Here is a 21,279-nt window from a genome sequence, read left to right on the forward strand (position 1 = left end):
AACTTGAACGAAAACTTCTTAAACATGAAGTCCCGCATCTGTTGCGATTACAGAACAACGATATTAAGTAATTCATTTTTTCATGCTACAACGCTACTTTCTTTATACCAGGAAAAATTTTTCAAGTAACACGGATTCGGATTTGAACAAAAATTAAGTCGGATCGACGGATCGGGCCTAAAAATACCACGGATCGGCGGATTTGCATACCCCTATTCACCCCCCTCATAGATGAAAAAGAAGAATTTCTTCTTAAAGTTAAATGTCGCCCTTTAAACAAACATATTGTAGTGTTTTCTGTCAAAAAAATTCCACTTTTCTTTAAGACCTCTGTATGCGTAATCACATTTGCAAAACAGTTTCTGAGATCAGCCTTTATGAAAAAAAAAAAACATTATTAGCCATTGAAAAGTGACAGGAATTAAAGTGAAAGGAGAAAAAATTGAATTTAAATAAGGGAGAAACAATGGGCTTCAAAAATTATGTCCCGCAATAATTACAAGAAAATGATATTTCAACAAACAATAAACTGGTTAACTGACCTCATTTCTCACAATTTGCTATGCAAGTTGGTATACTGACTTTGTTATTTAATAAAAGCGAGTCATACCCATTGTTACTTGGTTGTTTCCTGAGTGAAGGATGTGTACAGAGATTTTGGATTGGCGGGCTATTTTGGGGAATTGGCGGGCTATTCGATTTTGGCGCCAATGGACAGAACCCTTGAATCAAAATGAAATGATCCAGTCGACCACCTCTTGAAATCCGCCTCTAAAAACAGGATTTAGCTAAGGGACTTGTGGCGAATGATATCGAGCGACAGCGGACCAAAAAGCCCCCTCCATCGACGGCACGGAGAACCAACTCATACAAGCAAGAACGCCATCTTGTCAGACTGCTTAAATTCCTCGCTAAAACTCTTGACTGAATCGGAGGAGCCGAACATGCATAGCTTTCCATTACATAGGCTGGAATTCAAAGCAATGATACCAAGTCTTTTCGGTATCCAGCGAAGGAGAAAAAAATCCGGCGCAATAGAATAGACGAGGATCGTCACACATGTACACCGCCATCACTCGTGGCTCTCACTCTCAGGAATCTTCTGACAAAGTATCGTGGCAGATCTAGGGCGATATACCAAAAGCATACCATATAAAGTAAAATCCAATTAATTCCATTGTAGGATGGGTTATACTTTTACTTGCACAATCCTTTTTCGACATGCTGATTTGTTTCTTTGTTTTTGACATTACGACGCATAAATAAAGACTGCAGGCAACCGCATGCCTAAAAAGCGGCTCAATATTTACACTGGACTCCGTGTCTTCGCTACAGATCGGCTATCATGAGATAGCACCGGCCAGTCGTAATAGGCAAAATCTCGTTTAGCCTTGAAGCATTTAAGTTTGAAAGGGAAAATGTATTTTTGAAAAGACAATTCGTTCTTCCGCTTTATTTCCTGATCATTGCTGTCCGCGCGTTCTGGCGCGTGGATTCCTCGTGCTGAAATCTGGCAAAAAACTATCTAGAACGCAACTTGAAGGTTTTGCAAGGCATACACTTTACTATAAGCAAAACTGTTTTAATTTTGCTTTATTTTAATTTTTATAATGGATAGCGTTGTATTTACATCTGGTTTTTACTATCTTGAACACGTTCTGAGCTTTCAAAAGGATTACTACTGTAGTGGCATATGACAGGGTTGACACCTTATCGGATTACGTTTTTTGGCCAGAAATTAATGTACTAATTAAATTCCCACAGCAGGAAATTCTCTTGTCACCTTTTGAAAACAAAGCGTCCGTAGCAACTAAGAAATCATGCTGATCGCAAAAAAAAGCCGGCTTAGTGTTCGCTTAATTAGGGGTCCGCTTATAATTAATAGAGGTTCCACTGTATTTTAGTCTGAGCAAATCACTAAGTAAACACGGTAGAAGTAAAAGTGATTGAAATTTTTTCTTCGCTTTATAGCAGCCTGGTCACGAAAAATATAAAATCCCACCGATTTTGAAACAAAGTTTCCCTTGTCGAGAGAAAATTCACAAGTAACAACAATATAACATTTCGTTACTAGCATTCCCTTATCCAGAAATTGTATTGCTTTAAAACTATTACGCTGTAATTTTAATAATTTCAAAATAACCAAATAAATAGAGAGTGTTAATTAAATGTAATAGTCATTTTCTTTTTACAATAAAAATTGACTTTGTTCATAGATAACTCGGAGACAGTGACAAACGATGTCGCCTTTCTATTTCCAGCCAACTGATAATTGTCACTAAGTTGTTTCAAACAAACGTTTGGTTGTATTAATGAATTTCTATTCTCCCACTTGAGTATCTGAGCACAAGCTATTACTAAACAAACATATATATTTAAGGTCTTCATTTAGTGGCATTTTTTGATGGCATCAAACTATCCTCCTCTTCTCTTACAAATGTCTCTACTCAAGTATTCAATCTTTCCGATCTCAGTGTCTCGTTCGTTTCCCGCCAATTTTGTCAATCCAGTTTAGCCTATACAAAGGACAGGGGAATAAAAGAGCAGTAAGTAGGGCGTTTTAGAAAAATTGAGATCTTATTGTCAAATACTGACTGAGATATCATCTTCCTAAATTTCCTGGGAATTCTTTTTTCGAATCTTAGAATATGCCAGACGAGTTTTGCTCGTCGAATAAAGTAGAGAAATATTGAAATTCATTTTCTATTGGAATGCAATTTATATAGCAATTTAAGAAAACAAGTTTTTCAAGACTTAGAAGCCAAGTACTCCAAATACAGTCGACTCTCTCTAAAACGGACACCTAGAGTTGGTCCCTGCCTTCCTTTACTCCCTTTATTTGACTCTCTATAAGACGGACATCTCTCTAAGACGGACACTTACTGCCGGTCCCAGAGGTGTCCGACTTAGAGGAAGTTGACTGTACGTAGATTTGAACAAATCGGAAAAAGTTATTTTTATTTTTAGCAATATTGATTCATATGTTTGTGAAAAAAACGTGACTACTATGTCTATAAAGCATTTCAACTTAGAGAAACTTATTTCATGAAACAAAAGCATGGGAAACAGAGATTACTAATTCATTTGCAAAATGCAAGGACGATTTTTCTTAGCATGCCTTCTACTTGAACGCCGGCAAAGAGATTTGGACGATTATTTCCAAGATTTTCTGTTTATTTGTTTCCAAAAAAAGTAGGAAACTTAAAAAATTTTCGTCACAAGCGTTTGTGTGTTTGTCGGCACCAGAACAGTTAGTTTTCTGTAGATCAGAGGAGGCTATGGGTGCCTATTTGAACATAATGAAGTTTACGTTAGGCTTACCCTTGCGAATTCAATCAACTATTGCAGGAGGACATGTAAGAGGAAACATTTTAAGTTTGGCATCTTAGGTCTGACTTAGGTCCTTTCTCTTGAAACCTGTACATTTGTTCGGTCAAGGGTTCCTAAGCTGCACGTTGTACAGTCTGAGGCACATGTAATAATACTGAGGTAGTATTATTGCCATGAAACAACACTGAATACCTGAACCCTTGCTCAACATACGCTGTTATTTCATGACTACGAAGATACCTACAAATCTTTTATTGGAATACCATTAATTGTGACGTTACCAGAAATGAAAATATTCTTCGACGCAAATACTGAACTACCCCCTCCGATTATAACATTCGGGCTTGCATACACTGCCTTCTTAGTTAGCTCTGTTTTCTGAATGTCAGTTTGATCAAAATCGTCATCTTCATCTTCACCACTTGCAATCTCCAATAGGGGCTGCATCTGACTTTCCAAGGGACAATCCATGAAATGACCATCCTCATTTGCGAGATCTTCTGTATATCCGGGAATGTGAGGACGTAGCGACATTAGCTCTGGCTTGTCCGCTTTCGCAACTACGAGGCGGTTGCCGCAGATCACAATTCGTTCAGGTTTCCAGTCTGAGGTGAAGGAAGCTAACTTTGAACCATTGCTTAAGTCCCAAGCATCAATGTTGCGATTGTTAGAACGATAGTTAGAGAATGCCACTCGTCCGTCTTTTGTAATGAATAAAGAATCGACGTCATCGCAAAAGAAAGTGTACTGAACATGGCCACTGGTAATGTCCCAAACGTTGATACCTCCATCGCTCTCGCCGGTAAGAATTACCTTGCTGACCGTTGATATTGCCGTGGCAATGACATGGGTGTTTTCTTCATCAACACTGAGCCTATACCCTTCTTGGGGTTCAAGAAAACCAGTGGTACAGTGCTTTCATCATGTTCAACTGTCTGACCCACTTGACTGCAGACAACTGCGTTACCATTCCTGCTGACTAGCATGTCTTCAAATCGAAACTTCTGTCCAAACTTGTATTGGCTGACTAGCTTGCCATCATTGATATTTCATACTTTAAGGTTGCGTCTCCCGCGGGAAAATGTGATGCTGTGGCTGTCGTCAGTGAAGCCAAAAGCTTCCGTCCTTCTGGGTGCTTTACCCCTGCAAGCGTCGTTCAATTTTCCCGGCCTGCAAGTCAAATACTTGGAAGTGGAGGAAATCTTTGTCCTAAATATAACAAACCGCACGGGTTGTTGCGTGCATTCGAATCCTGCTGGGTGGCAAATATTGGGTCATCTTGAGTGTCCGCGCTTTTGTACCTTCGAAAGTGTGCCAAAAGAAAATTTCGTTGGTGTCATTGACAGTCGCAATGGCAATAACATATCTGTCATTGGAGCCTTCACGTGTGAGATATGTATTATTGAATCAACAGGTGCGGTTCTTTGAAGCATCAAACAAGAATACAGTAAACACCTGCAGCTAAGAACCTGCCTTTTGATAAGTTAGCCCCGCTAAACAGGTTCTTACATGTGGTAATTAGTACTAATTTAGGTTCTTACCGGGTATTTTCCTTATATAAAATATGCATGCCATTACATATTGCAGTATGATAGGCATAGGCGGTGATAACGCTCCTGTGTCTGTAAAGTGGATCCCAAATGTTGACATACCCTATAGTTTGTCCAAGTGTATAGAATTTTTTTTTTGTTAACAGATTTTAGAAAATAAGAAACTGTTTTTAAGTATTAGGCTGAACAGGTTCTTGTATAGAGGGGCCCTAACTGGCAAATTTTAGCCTGACAGGCTCTTACAAACCAGATTAGTATTTAGTTGGAGATTTTGGATCATATTAGTTATGTAGGCAACCAAGCTCGATACAGCAGTTCTACGAGCTCGACATGTCAACTGGACTCGATCAACAATCCGGCCGATTTTTATTGTATTAACTGTTTTGTGCTTTTGGTTAGAGACATTTCCTATCTTGAATTAGCAATTAAAGAATGAGGCTGAGTATCTTATGAAGAATTATGGAGATTGAGGAGGGTGTTATCCGTGAGGCCATAATTCTTCATATGATACGAAAGCCGAATTATTATTCGTTCAAAATAATTCCAAGTTTAAGAACATAGCTAAAACATGGTTACCTCCATCGATGTTAAGTTCATCTTCGATAGTGCACGTTTAGGGTTGTTCATCTCCGCAAATATTCTCCAAACAGCAGGTGTCACCCTTCGAGTTGTCTTCTTGCTGTTCTTGCCATCTTTTTAGCTATTATTTCGCCTAGTTCTTACTCTTGAAACGAATGAAATGTCCATCATTTTTGTTTTCACAACCAAAACAACTCAACCTCGTCCCCAGGTCTTCTCGGTTAACGGTGCATTAGCCTGCAAGGAAGCTGCACTTTTGACGTTATCGGTTCATTAATCGCAAAATTCTTCCAAATCTGGTCATCAGTAGCTGGTTATGGTGAATTATGCCTGTGCTTTTAGCCAATCAGAATCAGGGAAGCATTTGGAATGAATAATAAGTATTCATAATGTTTCCAGAAATGGGTGAAATGACTGTAATTTCTATTGTTCTCCAATTATTGAAGGCAATTAGCGATGGTGATCTTCTTGTCAGTCGGAGAAGCTTAATGCTGGTTGGTTCTCTCAACATCTTCAGTCAATTAAAGTTTACCACAGTCAATGACTATATTTCCACTGTTTATTCCTCCAACTACTGAATATCATTCTGTGATGATATTTATTTTCAGTACATAAAACCATCACACTGAGTCTTTAAAACAAAAATGCTGCCCTTGAAATAATTGGTTATTCAATTGTTTATTTGTAATATCTATGATGAAGGGAATGCGGTCATGCATGGCTGGGACCTCGATGTGAAAGACAAAAAAGGAACTTAAAATATGCTGAAATGGAAGTGTAGTCATTATTCAAATACATAGTGATACCATGAGAAAGCGAGAGAATCTCATATCTGTAGGATTCTTTGGGAATGCATGCGATTTACTTTTCTCTATTGCAGTAGCCCATATCGTAACTCTAAAAGGAATGTAATTTTTTTATGAGGAATTTACTCAGGGTTTTACCTCTAATTATAATTGAAGTACCTAGTGGTCCAGTCCAAAAAAAACTTACTACCGCCAAAGCTGTCTTGTATGTACCTAGCATTCATTCAGTTCAATAATACACCTTTATTTATTACTTCAGTCCTTGAGAAAGTCTTCAAGAATCTAAATATAAGCTTACTTAGCCTGTAAATTTCAAATAAGCAATCCAAAGAATGAATTCAAGTGGACCATTGATCAATTAAAGCTAAGTGATCGAGACCTAATTGTATCTCAAATCTGTGGGACATTTGTCTAGCCCATTACATTGTTGACCATCATTCAAATTCTTAATCGGTCAGTGGAATGTGTATTCGCAATAACCTTCGCTGTCTGGAAAGGTAAACGCACATAGTTGACACAGCTTGCTTTGCTTGCAAGATGTCTTAGTAAACCCGGCTAACTTTCGACGACGCCAAGTAACATGTTTTAAAAGCATCTCGACCACTTTGCCGCGAGAAATTTATAACATCTTTGATGGAATAAACTTTTTGGGCCAAAATATTCTGAATTCGAGCACAATTGTGGCTAACATCGGCAATCGGCGCGTGAATCGCGGAGATCGTTCTAGCTCGACGGTATCGTTGTAACTGAGCTCCTTAATAATTCGCCCCATGATCCTTTGCGAACTGCTGCCCAACCTTCTCTGGTTATAGACTGCAAAACAGTCCGTATTTTGGCGTCTTAAAGTACGCGCGAGTAGTAAAACAAAAGGTCTGGAACGAGGCTGAAAACGGAGAGCGAGACTGGGAGAGACGCCTCACATTACACCTCACATGCCCTACGGGTGTGTAAGGCTCGCGCGCTTCGCGCGCGTAAGACTCCGGTACGCCACACTTTGCCGATTTCTTTCTGGTTTTGGGAAAAAAAACCCGACTTTTTGGCAGTCTATCACTATTACTAGTAAGATCACAAGCAACGAACCTTGAAACAAAGAAACACACAAAACGGATCCAGAGATCCACCAATCATAGATCACAAACCATGGCCTTTTGAACCCGTTTAAGTAAAGTTCTGTTTCCTAAGAAGTCCGCTAAGATGATTGACGGCAGCGAAAAGCACAAACAGCTGTTGGCTTTTGACTTCAGAGTTCGTATGTTTTTGAAAAACGCGGTAAGCTGTGAAAAATGAAAAAGATTGGTTGATTTTTGTCATGATAATGGTGATGGTGATGAGAATGATGATCAGAATGAAAACAATCCATAATCATTTGTTGTTAATGAGAGCCAAAAAGAGTAAATGTAAAATAAAAAATGATCAAATGTAGATAAAGCTCATCTGGTTACTTCACAAAATACCGAGACATTGATTTTTTAGTACATTAATAATGAAACGTCCTTCATTAAACTTGGAGATAGGGGCTGACTTTACTTGTGTTGTATATTATCTGTAATGCTACAACTATTTAATCCCAAAGTGACATTTTATATAAAATTTGCATCTTCCTTTCCTGCCCCGCGCGCGCGCCCTCAATATCCTCTTCCCTCCTTCCCTTTGCTACTACTGTGCTCTGCTTTGGCACTTTCCAGTTTGATTTTTTTCTATGATTAACGATCGAAAGACAGCTGAGTGCAGATTATGTTTGAATAAGCAACGCTGTGCTTTTCTACTTTCATTTAGTGTGAATTTTTGTGGCCTTCATGCAGAAACTTCATTTTAATACGTCCTGGTAAGGTGTAACAAGAATTGATTTTTGTTTTGCACTTCAAATGCATTGTCGGGGAGAAAATATAGGCCATATATGGTGGTAAGGGGTAACAAAGGTTACATTCTGCTTTACTGTCAAATCAGTCTTCTAGAGGAAATTACTCTCAGTGCGGGGGAAACAGATAGAAAAAATGCAACATATCGGCACCGACTACTTTTAATTACTTTATTCTTAGCAAATCTGGTTTAAAACTAGAGAGCTGTTTTAAAATTCTCTATAAAAGTACAATCTCAGGTAATATCTGGGATTTGGCTCTTCATTAGGTTTAAGCCAACAGGCCGTACACGTCAGCACATGATTTGCCACGATTATTACTTTCGCTTGCAGGGCCGCGCAGATCCTCTCCATACCACAGACGTAGCTCACTGTTGGCAAAGACGCAATGAGGCTTCTTTGAGACACAGAACAGAAGGACTGGCGACGAACCGCTGTAACCTGCCAGTTTGTACCATCCACCCTTGGAGACGATCGATGACTGTGGAGCCAGTAATTTATTGCTCTGATCGGTCAAAAAGACGCCAAGGTCTCGACCATCGGAAGTTCCTCCCCAGTAATTGTAATTGCGACTATCGGACGACACCTTTCCGGAGCGGTGCACGATCATAAACGAGCTCACGAAGATGTTTCGATGGTAGGAAAAACGACCAAACTGGTCTCCCCGCGCACCGAAGCAGACCGGCGACTTGTTCAGTTTCAACCAGCGAGGACAGGTCTTTGATGAAGCTTCGTACTGAGCCAAAACTATCCCCACCATCAAAGCAATCAACAAGAATTTGAATTCCATTACTTGTATTCTTGCTGTAATTAAAGGGAGAGTAAAAAGAGGACTGTAGTTCACATAAGTATTTCGATTAAATATTTTTTGTCATCGTCCGTGTGAATTGTAATATGGCCCTTCTAAAACAACGTGCATGAAAATAAACCAAATTGTATCCATTTCATTTTTCCATTTTAAAAGAGCAAGACTGAACCAAAGAACAAATGTCATCCATAGCTCTACTGCAGGTAACTCGAGCAGAGCCATTTATGAACCAAAAAAAGAAAATGACGTGTTCTTCTGGAACTGTGACTCGAAGCATAAACAAAATTTTCAAAATATTTTTTAAAATCGAGATAGAACATCACGAAAGCTCTCGCAAAAACGTACCTTTTATGCCAATATACCTCTGTAATGCTGGGGTTTCAGCGAAGGACTGAGTCCGTCAAATATTTCCAGTAGCCTCCAAATATAAGTGAGAATATAATTCCTCATTTCTTGGTTTTGATCTGCTTCAACCCGATTGATCAGAAGGGAATAACTCGAATTTTCTCGTCAATATGTAAAACGACGACCAATTTAGTGACTATTTTATTCGCTACGGTTGACATATTTTAGTCTGAGCAAATCACTGAGTAAACACGGAAGAAGTAAAGGTGATTGAAATTTTTGCCTCGCTTTATAGTCTGGTCACGACAAATATAACGCGTGATTAAGGTGAATACTCTCAACTGATAAAAATCCCACCGATTTTGTAGCCTATTTTGAAACAAAGTTTTCCCCTGTCAAGAGAAAATTGACAAGTAACAACACATAACACTTTATTAGCATTCCCATATACAGAAAAAGTATCGCATTAAAACTATCACTTTAGAATTTTAGTAATTTTAAAATAACCAAATAAATAGAGAGCTTTGTATTAATTAAATGTAATAATTAGTAATCTCTGTTTTCCATTCTTTTGTTTCATGAAATAAGTTTCTCTAAGTTGAAATGTTACATCATGTAGACATAGTAGCTAAGTTTTTTTTACAAACATATGGATCAATATTGTTAAAAGGAAATATAACTTTTTCCGATTTGTTCATATCTACGAATTTGGAGTACTTGGCTTCTACGTCTTGAAAAAATTGTTTTCTTAAATTGCTATATAAATTGCATTCCAACAGTAAATGAATTTCATTATCTACTTTATTCGAAGAGCAAAACTGGCATATTCTAAGATTCGAAAAAAACATTCTCAGGAATTTTAGGATGATATCTCAGTCAGTATTTGACGATAAGATCTCAATTTCATTCTCCTGTCCTTTGTATAGGCTAAACTGAATTTAACGGTTAGTGGCCTGTTATGAGCTCCTGGCCTGACCCAATTGGTGGGAAACGAACGAGACACGGAGATCGGAAGGCTTGAATACTTGAGTACAGACATTTGTAAGAGAAGCGGAGGATAGTTTGACGCCATGAAAAAATGCCACTCAATGAAGAGCTTAAATATGTATGTTTAGTAATAGCTTGTGCTCAGATACTCAAGTGGGAGAATAGAAATTCATTAATACAACGAAACGTTTGTTTGAAACAACTTTTTGACAATTATCAGTTGGCTGGGAATAGAATGGCGACATCACATCGTTTGTCACTGTCTCAGGGTTATCTATGAACAAAGCCAATTTTTATTGTAAAAAAAACTGACTCATTCGCAAAATGCAACGATAGTTTTCCTTTGCATGCCTTCTACTTGAACGCCCACCCGCAAAGAGATTTGGGCGATTATTTTCAAGATTTTCTGTTTATTTGTTTAAAAAAAAAGCATGAAACTTTAAAAATTTTTGCACAAGCGTTTGTGTGTTTGACGGCACCAGAACAGTTACCTTTCTGTAGATCAGAGGAGGCTATGGGTGCCTAATTGAACATAATGAAGTTTACGTTAGGCTTACCCTTGCGAACTCACTCAAATATTGCAGGAGGACATGTAAGAGGATTTTAAGTTTGGCATCTTAGGTCTGACTTAGGTCCTTTCTCTTGAAACCTGTACATTTGTTCAGTCAGGGGTTCCTAAGCTGCACGATGTACATTCTGAGGGTACATATAATAATACTGAGATAGTATTATTGCCATGAAACAACACTGAATACCTGACCCCTTGCTCAACATACGCTGTTATTTCATGACTAAGAAGATACCTACAAATCTTGTATTGGAATACCATTAATTGTGACGTTACCAGAAATGAAAATATTCTTCGACGCAAATACTGAACTACCCCCTCCGATTATAACATTCGGGCTTGCATACACTGCCTTCTTAGTTAGCTCTGTTTTCTGAATGTCAGTTTGATCAAAATCGTCATCTTCATCTTCATCTTCATCTTCACCACTTGCAATCTCCAATAGGGGCTGCATCTGACGTTCCAAGGGACAATCCATGAAATGACCATCCTCATTTGCGAGATCTTCTGTATATCCGGGAATGTGAGGACGTAGCGACATTAGCTCTGGCTTGTCCGCTTTCGCAACTACGAGGCGGTTGCCGCAGATCACAATTCGTTCAGGTTTCCAGTCTGAGGTGAAGGAAGCTAACTTTGAACCATTGCTTAAGTCCCAAGCATCAATGTTGCGATTGTTAGAACGATAGTTAGAGAATGCCACTCGTCCGTCTTTTGTAATGAATAAAGAATCGACGCCATCGCAAAAGAAAGTGTACTGAACATGGCCACTGGTAATGTCCCAAACGTTGATACCTCCATCGCTCTCGCCGGTAAGAATTACCTTGCTGACCGTTGATATTGCCGTGGCAATGACATGGGTGTTTTCTTCATCAACACTGAGCCTATACATCATTCGCCCATTCGTCAAGTCCCAAAGCTGTGCACTGTATTCCTTGGTCAAGCAAACGAGATAGCGTCCGTCGTCCGAAACGCATCCATTCCAGAGCAACAATTGGGTGCCCTTCTCTTCTAAGAACTTCTGCTCTCCATTCTGCGGGTTCAAGAAAGCCAGCGGCACACTGCTTTCATCATGTTCAACTGTCTGACCCACTTGACTGCAGACAACTGCGTTACCATTCCTGCTGACTAGCATGTCTTCAAATCGAAACTTCTGTCCAAACTTGTATTGGCTGACTAGCTTACCATCATTGATATTCCATACTTTAAGGTTGCGTCTCCCGCGGGAAAATGTGATGATGTGGCTGTCGTCAGTGAACCCAAAAGCTTCAGTCCTTTTGGGTGCTTTACCCTGCAACCGTCGTTCAATTTTCCCGGCGTGCAGGTCAAATACTTGGAAGTGAAGGAAATCTTTGTCGTGGATATAACCAACCGCACGGGTTGTTGCGCCCATTCGAATTGTGCTGGGTGGCAAATCTTGGGTCATCTTGAGTGCCCTCGCTTTTGCACCTTTGAAAGTGTCCCAAATGAGAATTTCGTTGGTGCCATTGACCGTCGCAATGGCAATAACATATCTGTCAGTACAGTCATCACGTGTGAGATATGTAATTGAATCAACTGAAGACACCGCCTTATGATTCTTAGATCCTTTTTGAACGGCCTTTTTGTTCTCCTTAACAGCTTGTTCTAGGTCATAGATGCGAATTACTTCATCATGAGCAATTGAAATACCATATTTTCCATCTCTGGTGTAGAAATTTTGATGAATTATCAGTGTCCCGAACGACTCACTCTTCAAGGTTTTATTAACTGTTCCATCCTCAAGGTTTGTAAACAGAATCTCGTAATCATGAATACCCACTGCTTTTGCTCCGTCTTTTGTGATTTGAAGACGAAGAAGGCCAGAGTTAATTCTAAACTGCGACACCTCTCTGATTAAATCTCCAGAATGAAGATCGTACAAACGAAGATTATTTTTCTCTGAAGAAGTCACAACAACTTGTTCCTTTGAGGTAACTTTGACCTCGGCAATGAAACATTCATCAGCTTCACTGAATACGCTGACTTCTCTAAGCATCTTGCCCGTTCTGCAGTCGAGGACCTTGAAGCTCCCTGACACATGGACACAGAATGCTGCTAAGTATCCTGATGTTCCCAAGGAACCATACTGCTCATCGGTTGATATTTTGCCTATGTCAATTTGGTGTAGAAGGCGGCCATCTTTAACTGTCCATATCTTAAGGTTCTTATCTGTTATAGCGACAATCCGCGTTTCATTGTCTGCGAAGGCAACTGGTGGCATCGGAGAGTATTGGCTTTCTTCATCAAGGGCGGCGAATTTCTGCACTATTTGACCTTTGGATGCTTTCATTAGAAGTATGTCAGCGGAGCCTGCTAAAAGGAGAAGGTCTGGCGTAATTTGGCTTCCCTGGATACTCCACACCAAGCCACCACCTTGGGACTCTGGTATAGTTACTCTTTGCAGAGTTTTGCCGTTCAACAAGTTGATAATCAACAACTGAAGAGACTCTGAGAACGAGGAGGCGATGAACGCCGTTTTTCCATCGCAACTGAAACCACAGCACTGAGTGGTGGGCTCGCCAGGTATCTTTATTGACGAAATCAAGGATCCTCCAGGTGATGTCAAGCATTTGTCGTTCGGTATGAGACAGGGCACTGAGGAGGAATAAGCCTGTTGAAGCAAGATGTGGATGCCGCTGAATTTGACTAAATCAAAGCCCACCGTTAACCTTCCAAGAAGTTGTGGGGCTAGTTGATTGGCGTCTCCTTTCAAAGCGAAGGATGACAACTGTAGGGTTTTCTCCAATGTGACGAGATCTTCATCTTCTGGATATAACACCAAAGATGCTGTAAAGTCATCAAGAACAGTTTCCAAGGATGTTGCTCGTAGCTTGGCCAAGAGGAATTCAAAATTGCAGAGTGTCTCTTCTTTGAGTCTCTTCAGATTGCCTGCGTGCAACAGATGAAATGGAAGCTCACTGAGCTTTCGCAAGTTATAAACTGCCTTGTTTTCTTTCTCGTTGTGAAACATTAAGGGTTGTCTGGCCACTAACCGATCTTTTAGCACTGTTTCTCCGTTCTTGTCAGCAAAAGGTTTTGCAACACCATCGGACCACATTCCAGTAAAGAAATCAGCAAGCTTGGTATGAACTTCTTTTCTTGCCTTTAAGTATCGGTTGATTGCTACTTCGATGAACTGCCGATGGTACCAGTAGATCAGACGAGCGTCATCTGCCCCCCTTTCAATGAGGTAATCCCCAAGGTCGGATCGGACACGAATCCAAAGAAGCGGTGGTAGTCTTCGAACAGGGGGTGTCCAGTACTGATATACATCATTAAGGACCTCATCGTCCAGGGAGAGGATATCCTCTAGTTCAGGTTCGGTCAGGCCATTTTTGGATGCAGTAACATAAGCCAGCGCTTGGTTGACCAAAATCTTCCCATGCCGACGCTCGACTTGATCCAGAAAATCATTAATGATGTCTTTTACGCTGGGTGCTAATTTTGTTTCACTTGTTGAGGTATACGACTTCCAGCGACAAGCTTCGTCAAAAGACAGCTTCAAAAACAGAGGAAGTGGGCACTTTTCAAAGGCATTTAAAACCATCTGTTTCTGATCAGTTGTTAGTGAGCGCTGCGAAGACGATAACCAGCTCTCTAAAATTATGTCAGCCTCATTTGCTGGAATCGTTGGCACTTCCAGAAAGGACGAGTCAAGATAGAGTTCCTGTTGTAAAGACAAAGTAAGGGGACATTTTTATTAGCATTTATCTGGTTCTGTTGTGCCCATTTAGCGGCTTTATAACAAGTTTCCTGATAACGTACGACCACATCGTTAAGAAAAGAAAGGAGCCTAAATTATGCCAGTCGGGAACAAATAGAAAGAACATAAATTTGCTCGCACAAATGCTTTTTCCGGATTGGTAAAAAGGTGTTTTTATCTTAACCGGAATCAAGGACTGGTTTGTGTTAGTTCGTCTTTGCTATCTAATTAGAGTTATTTATTACCTTCAACAAGGGTAGACACTCGTAGTCGGAGCCGGGTAGAGTCGACAAAACAAAGTAGCAATTGTCAGGTAGTTTCTTCGGCAACCAATCTAAGCGCCTTCCTCCTTCACCAGCAGGGAGTTGGTCTAAAGAATCAAGCATCACCACCACGGGACGAGAATTGCAGGCTTCATCTAAGCACTTTGGAAAAAACTCATACAGCTCCAGTGGATCCTACAAGGATTTCGATACATTAGTTTCTGATATAGCAAAGGAACAAAAGACAAGTTTGATATCAGATGATTATCTGCCAAACTGCGGATAATTGCTCTAAGAGGCCGTAATCCACAATAGAAAGGTACTCCAACAATCCATCTGACATTATGTAATTCATAGATTCATAAATCAATTATTTTTATGTACCAACTTGCCTCTGGAATTTCCGTGATCTCATTTCCGGTGATCATATACAGCTGCTGGCAAACACTCCTCAACAGCATTCTGATGTTGGATGATTCGGGAGATGTGCCAATGAATCTCAGCACCACAATAGCTGACTCTGGTTCCAGCCATTTCCTGATATCTACAGCTATCTTGGCCATAATGGATGTCTTACCGCAGCCGGATTCTCCATGGAGTACACTCACACGCTTACTGTCATTGTCAAGCAAGGATCTCTTTACTAAAGAGAGAAAACTGTCTCGTCCTTGACAAGCTAAGCCTTTTCTTTGGCAGAATAACGCATGTTGTAATACTTCTTCAGTTACTGGATTTTTCTCTTCATTGGTTTCTTTCTCTGAAATGGCCTCTTGAATCATACTGCTCAAAACATTGTAGACGTCTGTACAAAGCTTGTCAAGATACTTAGCATGCTCATCAGATGTATCTGGACTTATTCCTTCACTTGTCCACTTGACTTTGTATTCAAGCACGTTTTTTTCTGCGAGAGCAGTTGGTAGCTCACTTTCTCTCAAACGTGCTAACAGGCCCCGTGCAGACTCATCGATAACTGAATGCTCTGCTCCGTACGTCTTGTCCACGAACTTGGCAGCGTTGCGATCGTCAGCATTTTGGATGAGATCTGTAATCACCCTTTTAAACCAAAAACAGTGCTTTTCCGGAGTCGATACTGTAATGATGCCACGGCGAATTTCGTCTTCCGTCACTAAACGAACAATCGAAATGACAACAAAAGAATGTGAATGCCGACATTATCACTAAATCAAACCGGCAAGACTAAAAAAACGGTTTCATTTTAGAAATCATCCTCTCTTGTTCTTAGTCAGGAAAGACCGAGGCTTTTAAAAACATGATTTCCCTCAAAAGATGTTAGGCAATCAATTATGTATCATCCAAGAATTTCAAAATTAGTTCAAAAACGTCCTTTTGTTGTAAGTGTTAGTTTCATCAAGACAGGTGATCCCTCACTAAATGAAACTACCAAAATCATGATAGGCAGCCAAACCTGTCAAATTAATAGATTGTTCTTCGCCGAGGTGGACAGCTTACCTGACATATGATACTTATGTTGCTCTTTATCGTCTAGCACCTTGTCAGCGGCAATCCTCAAAACAACTTGCATTCTTTCAAACGCAGCCCACCAATCAGAGGACGCCTTCTTACGTAACTCCTTGTTTTCGTAATTGCGATAATCGGGGAGCAATGACGTAATTGGCTGAAGCAAATATTGAGCGGGAACTGCGTTGTCATCTCGCCAGAACCAGTGCTTCAAGAGCTGAAGATCGTCTTCTTTCTCAACTGCCGCAAGGAGCGTCTCGAACTCAGATGACTTAACCTTAGCCGGAAAGGGGCGATAGCCGTACTTTTGTCCAAGGAATGTCTGTAATATAAGCAGTACACAACCATTATCTCTAGAGGGTTCACAAAAGCTGATCAAGCTAGGGGAACTTTCATTCTACGATGAACTTTCAACATTGCTCAAGGCGTACACCCTCATAGCGTGAATCCCTCGCTTAGGCAGACATAAGTAGCTAGCAAGAGAGGATAGCCGTTGGGAACGATTTTCACTTGTTTGCCTGCATTTCGTTCTGTAAATGGCGGAAGTCTATTTAAAGGGGAAAAGCTTAGGCTGGTGCTTAGAAGGTCTGTCTTTGAGAGCTTAGATACAACTTTTGGGTGAAGCTTTATACGTTTTATGATGTGATCAGGCTACCAAGCGAGGCTCGATCCTTTTTTAAAAAAGGTACTTTAAAGCTGTTTTATTATCTCCTTTATTTTGAATGGCAGCCCCTTTTCTTTAACTGGGAAAGTGCATCAAGGGAGGATGAAAGCAGGAAGCTAGAAATATGAACATTCCGACGGAAGCTTAACAAAAACTGAGTTTTGTACTAACGATGAAGTTTGGTCCTGTTGATAGCTTCTGACATGCGCGCAGCTCTCTCATGCAGAGATAAGTGGTCATGTGATCATCGGTGGACTCGTCCCGGACCCCCCATCTCATGTCCACCACTTGGAAGTCATAGCCTCTCTCTTGACAGAAGGATTTGAGTCGAGGGTAGACGCGCACCATAAGGGCATTACGTTCCACAAAGGTATCTACGAATGACAAAAAATATCATTAACTAATCCATCACAAAGAGAAAGCTTGATGCTCAACATTTTCAAAGCTCCTTACTTTGCAGTATTGAGGGAAACGATGCACAAGAAAAGGTAATTACGAGCACGCGCAACATCTGACTAAGGCGCAGCTTTCTTTTTGCAACTGACGCCCCCGTTCCGGACAGCCTTTTTTCCGCCCACACTTTTTTTACTTCAGATCTTTCACTTCGTTTAGTTGACTCCTACTTCCTCTTGCATAAATGGCCCCTGACACCTTAGATAACTAAGAAAAAGGTCTGCTGTGAAGTTCCACGCCCAATTTCTAATCTCTCCCATTTATTTACCAACGCTTGCCACACAAATTAACAACTGATAACACAGTCTTCTTATACTCTCAATTCGTTTAGGTCATAGGCTTCCTAGTCAACACTATTCGGGTAAAGTTATTATGTGCGTTTTATGGTCATATACATAAACCACTGCTCGCTTTGTCCCTCGGTTGTATTTTTTTGGTTAGCTTTGTAGTTTTCTTATTGTTCTTAAGGGGAAATACTTTACATTATGGTTGTTACGTACCGAAGAGACAAATAATCATAGGCTTCCCCCTCTAAAATGGATGAAAGCCCTAAAAAGCCCCTTCCGGCGCGGGGGGAAGGGGGGGGGGGGGTCATTCATGAGATTACGTTGCAATAATTCTCTCCTATTACCTGTGAATGTCGAACTTGTAAATATCCTGACAATTTTGACATTGTCTGAGACGTTTATATCCAGATCTTCCAATAAAGCTTCCTTCCAAGCCTTTGCGAAGTCCTCATTTGATGACACCCCATCCAACGCCGATCTTGTTTTACTCTTCTCAGATGCACTTGCCTCTGTCGAGACACTATTGCTTGATTTGGAGCTGACAGAAAGCTCTCTCACTGAGTCATGCGCAGACTGGTTTTTATCATCATTGCTTTCATCGTGAGACTTTTCCGAATCACTTTCATCTCTCGCTTCAGATTCTTCTTCGGTATCGGACTCATTCATGTTGTCATGCGAAATGCATACAGTTAGTCCCCGATTGGTGGCTTGGTTAGCCATGTGGGGTGTGTCCTCCCCATCAGATGATTTGCCTGGAGTGGCAGTTGGTTCCTGGTTAGTGGCTTGGTTACCCATATAGGGTGTGCCTTCCTCCTCAGCTGACCTGTCTGGAATGGCAGCTTCTGATTGGCTGTTTATAACAGCGTTTCTTTTCTTTCTTGAAATAATGGTTCCCATGGCCGCTTCCTTTTTTGAAACCTGTAGATAAGAAACAAGAAAAATCGATCAGGAAAAATTGTTGACTTTCGCTAGACCACTTATCAAATAGTCTTAGGTAGGTTTCGATTCAATTAAAAACTCCATTGCGAGACCGTACAGTGTTACTGCTCTTTGTCCTCATTGCTTAAACTATTCAATCCTCATTGCTTTGCCTCTATTGCTTAATACTACTTATATTATAAACATAGGCTTTAGTTGGGAAGTAAGTAAGAGTTGAACTAAAATCTTAGGAATCCTGGTCCTCAGAATAGGTGTTCATCATTTACCATTTACATTCACGTACACATCAAATGAGTCCTGATTTAATAGGTTAAGCTAGGTTAACTAATAGTTTTTTCTCTTGATCATTTTATCTGGAAAACTACCGAACAATCTAATGATTAAAGTAACAAGAACTTTCTCCTGACCTAATAATTACCTGGACTTTCGAGAAACAGGTTCTTGACCAGCCCTGGCTTATCCAAACTGACTTCCGCCAGGGGTGGGGGGGCTTGAAATCACTTGAACCGACTAATTGGGTTGACCCGTTTCACCCCCTTTCTCCTGGGAGACTTCATTTTGCGGGGAAGGATACCCACAACCCCCTTACAGCTAGGAATGGGCCATCCACCCATTACAGTTGACAAGGCCACAAACATTGCTACCGTGCCGTTGTGATCTCCCGCTCAGAAATTCGTTTCTACGGGCCCAGGCTGAATTGAACTTGTTTCATTTCATGGCAGGCCCATATAATCAAACGATATTATATTTTAAATTAATTAATTATTTCTTGTGTTAATTTCTATTGTAGGTTTTAACATGTGTTCAAGTGACAAAATGGTTTCAGTCATTCACTGACAACATACAAAATAGGAAAACACAGGAGGTGTAAAAATGCCATTATCGTTTACCAAATATCAATTTGTTTTAACAGCTTTTTAACATTCCTTATTTTACTAGTGACAGGTTTCCAATAAAAGAATTCTTTTTTTCAGTTGTTATCTATAGTAAAAATTCAAAGAACTCAGCTTTTCAAACTTTTGATCGGACGTACACGTGATCAAAGAAATCAGTGATGCTAGGCAGAGAGAAGTGAACTTATTTTTTCTGAATAGGTTTTTTCCGGTTTGACAAGAGAGAATGAGCTAGATCTTTCTCTCTTGGTTTGATCAACAGATACGTGGTGGTTTTATCCGATGAATCGGTGGGTTAATGGCATCACACGTTTACCGTTTATTAAGAAGTAAATGGCTACTTTCGAAAGCAAAAGTAAAGATGGTTTCTACATTTTCAAATTTCATTCAGTAAAATCTAGTCGCACTATCGCGCAGGGCTGTTTATTAAGCGATAACTGATTAAAATATTGCCGAACCCATCCTCTCTGGCCACTGAGTTGGAACATATATCTGAGCTAAAATGCAACCGCTCCTGTGTAATGACGAGTCAGTTGGCAGTAAGTTAGGAGCTGCGATCGCACCGTTTTCGGATGAAACTAGTACTAGTTCACTAAAATTATTTACTTAATGGGTTATCATTCGAATATACCAGTTTCTAAAGCAGGAGGGAACAGAATTCAGGAGTAAATAATGATATTAGAATATGTTGTATCGGCTCCTGTAGCCGCTATTTCGTTTTGTCTCGGTTATATTGGCTTACATACGTTGCCTTCCCCACGCGATGAGGCTCTAACTTTTCACTCTAGTGAAAATCTAATTCACATTTCTTGCCTGAAGATTTATACCGCCACTTTTAATTGCGTTCTCGATGGAACACTAATTTAAAATTGTAACCAATCCATACATTTAAATTAAAAATGTCAAGCAACATTTTTCTTTGCCTCTACTTACTGAAGGCGCCCTAACTGAGTTTTAATATTATTATCATCCAAATAACTTTTTAAACAAAATATATTTAGCTGTCGTATATTCAGTGTGGTTAGTTTAAGAGAGGTTAACTTACCAGCCGCGTGTAATATTTAGCTTTTACCGATTGGAGTGCAGCTAGGCAGTGATGAAGAATCGCTTTAGCATCTTAAGCATCTTTTTTATCTTGTTATCTCCGACAAGAAAACTTGTACTAATACAATTTCAGAGAAAACCACAAAATGAAATTTACGAGCAATACAATTGACCAGGCGAAGGATATTAGCATAGGCGAAAATAGCTGTTGAATTGTAACTGTATAGACACTGTATAGAGACTATTACGTTTCTCGTATCCATGGCAAAAAGCGGACAACATTCAAATACTATGCCAGAGTAGTCTTTAACAAACCACTTTGAGTTGATTTCCATAAGATGAAATTAACCCCTGGGGCTATTATACAAAACATATATTGACGGATATAAGAAAGAGAAGGAGGGCGTCACAAACTTCAACACTACGGCACGCAATGAGTGCCTTGACGTTGCTAACGTGCAACAATTCAGACAATTCTTGTTCAAATTTCTAAGCTGAAATCTAATCGACCACTTAAAACTTACTGTGTTTGCCCTCGAGCATAAGGTTAAACAAGAGGTCAACATTGAGTTTTATTCTGACAATTTTAGAACTGATAACGGCTTACTTCGCTGTAAGCACGCGAAGCATGACCTGTCCAAGATCGTTGAGTCACTGTGGCCAAACACAATTTTTTTTCAAATTATCCTCTGACTTGCAAGTTAC

At 40.0% G+C, this 21,279-nt stretch overlaps 2 protein-coding genes across 2 annotated transcripts; both read right to left on the minus strand.

Annotated features, from left to right (window-relative positions):
* Window positions 1-8,280: 8,280 nt before the first annotated feature.
* LOC140948531 (uncharacterized) lies at window positions 8,281-8,913 on the minus strand. Its single transcript, XM_073397781.1, has one exon. It carries the CDS (start codon window positions 8,911-8,913, stop codon window positions 8,395-8,397), a length of 519 nt encoding a protein of 172 aa, XP_073253882.1. The 3' UTR covers window positions 8,281-8,394.
* Window positions 8,914-10,926: 2,013 nt separating this feature from the next.
* Window positions 10,927-18,612, minus strand: LOC140948353 (NACHT domain- and WD repeat-containing protein 1-like). The gene is made up of 6 exons (XM_073397591.1): window positions 18,043-18,612; window positions 17,130-17,332; window positions 16,286-16,616; window positions 15,208-15,941; window positions 14,798-15,010; window positions 10,927-14,516 (listed from the first exon to the last, which is right to left on the minus strand). The coding sequence occupies exons 1-6, from the start codon at window positions 18,593-18,595 to the stop codon at window positions 11,067-11,069; spliced, it is 5,484 nt and encodes a 1,827-aa protein (XP_073253692.1). The 5' UTR covers window positions 18,596-18,612; the 3' UTR covers window positions 10,927-11,066.
* Window positions 18,613-21,279: the final 2,667 nt, after the last annotated feature.

The sequence above is a fragment of the Porites lutea genome, chromosome 9 (genome assembly GCF_958299795.1).
Source record: "Porites lutea chromosome 9, jaPorLute2.1, whole genome shotgun sequence".
Lineage (NCBI taxonomy): Eukaryota > Metazoa > Cnidaria > Anthozoa > Scleractinia > Poritidae > Porites > Porites lutea.

What these genes read in the sequence shown, in the direction of transcription:
- LOC140948531 (XM_073397781.1), bottom strand. Translation starts at nt 8,913, where the DNA reads ATGGAATTCAAATTCTTGTTGATTGCTTTGATGGTGGGGATAGTTTTG.
- LOC140948353 (XM_073397591.1), bottom strand. Translation starts at nt 18,595, where the DNA reads ATGGGAACCATTATTTCAAGAAAGAAAAGAAACGCTGTTATAAACAGC. An exon ending in TACAAGTTCGACATTCACAG is followed by an intron (nt 17,333 to 18,042) that starts GTAATAGGAGAG and finishes TGTCATTCGTAG; the next exon opens with ATACCTTTGTGGAACGTAAT. An exon ending in CAACAGGACCAAACTTCATC is followed by an intron (nt 16,617 to 17,129) that starts GTTAGTACAAAA and finishes CTTATATTACAG; the next exon opens with ACATTCCTTGGACAAAAGTA.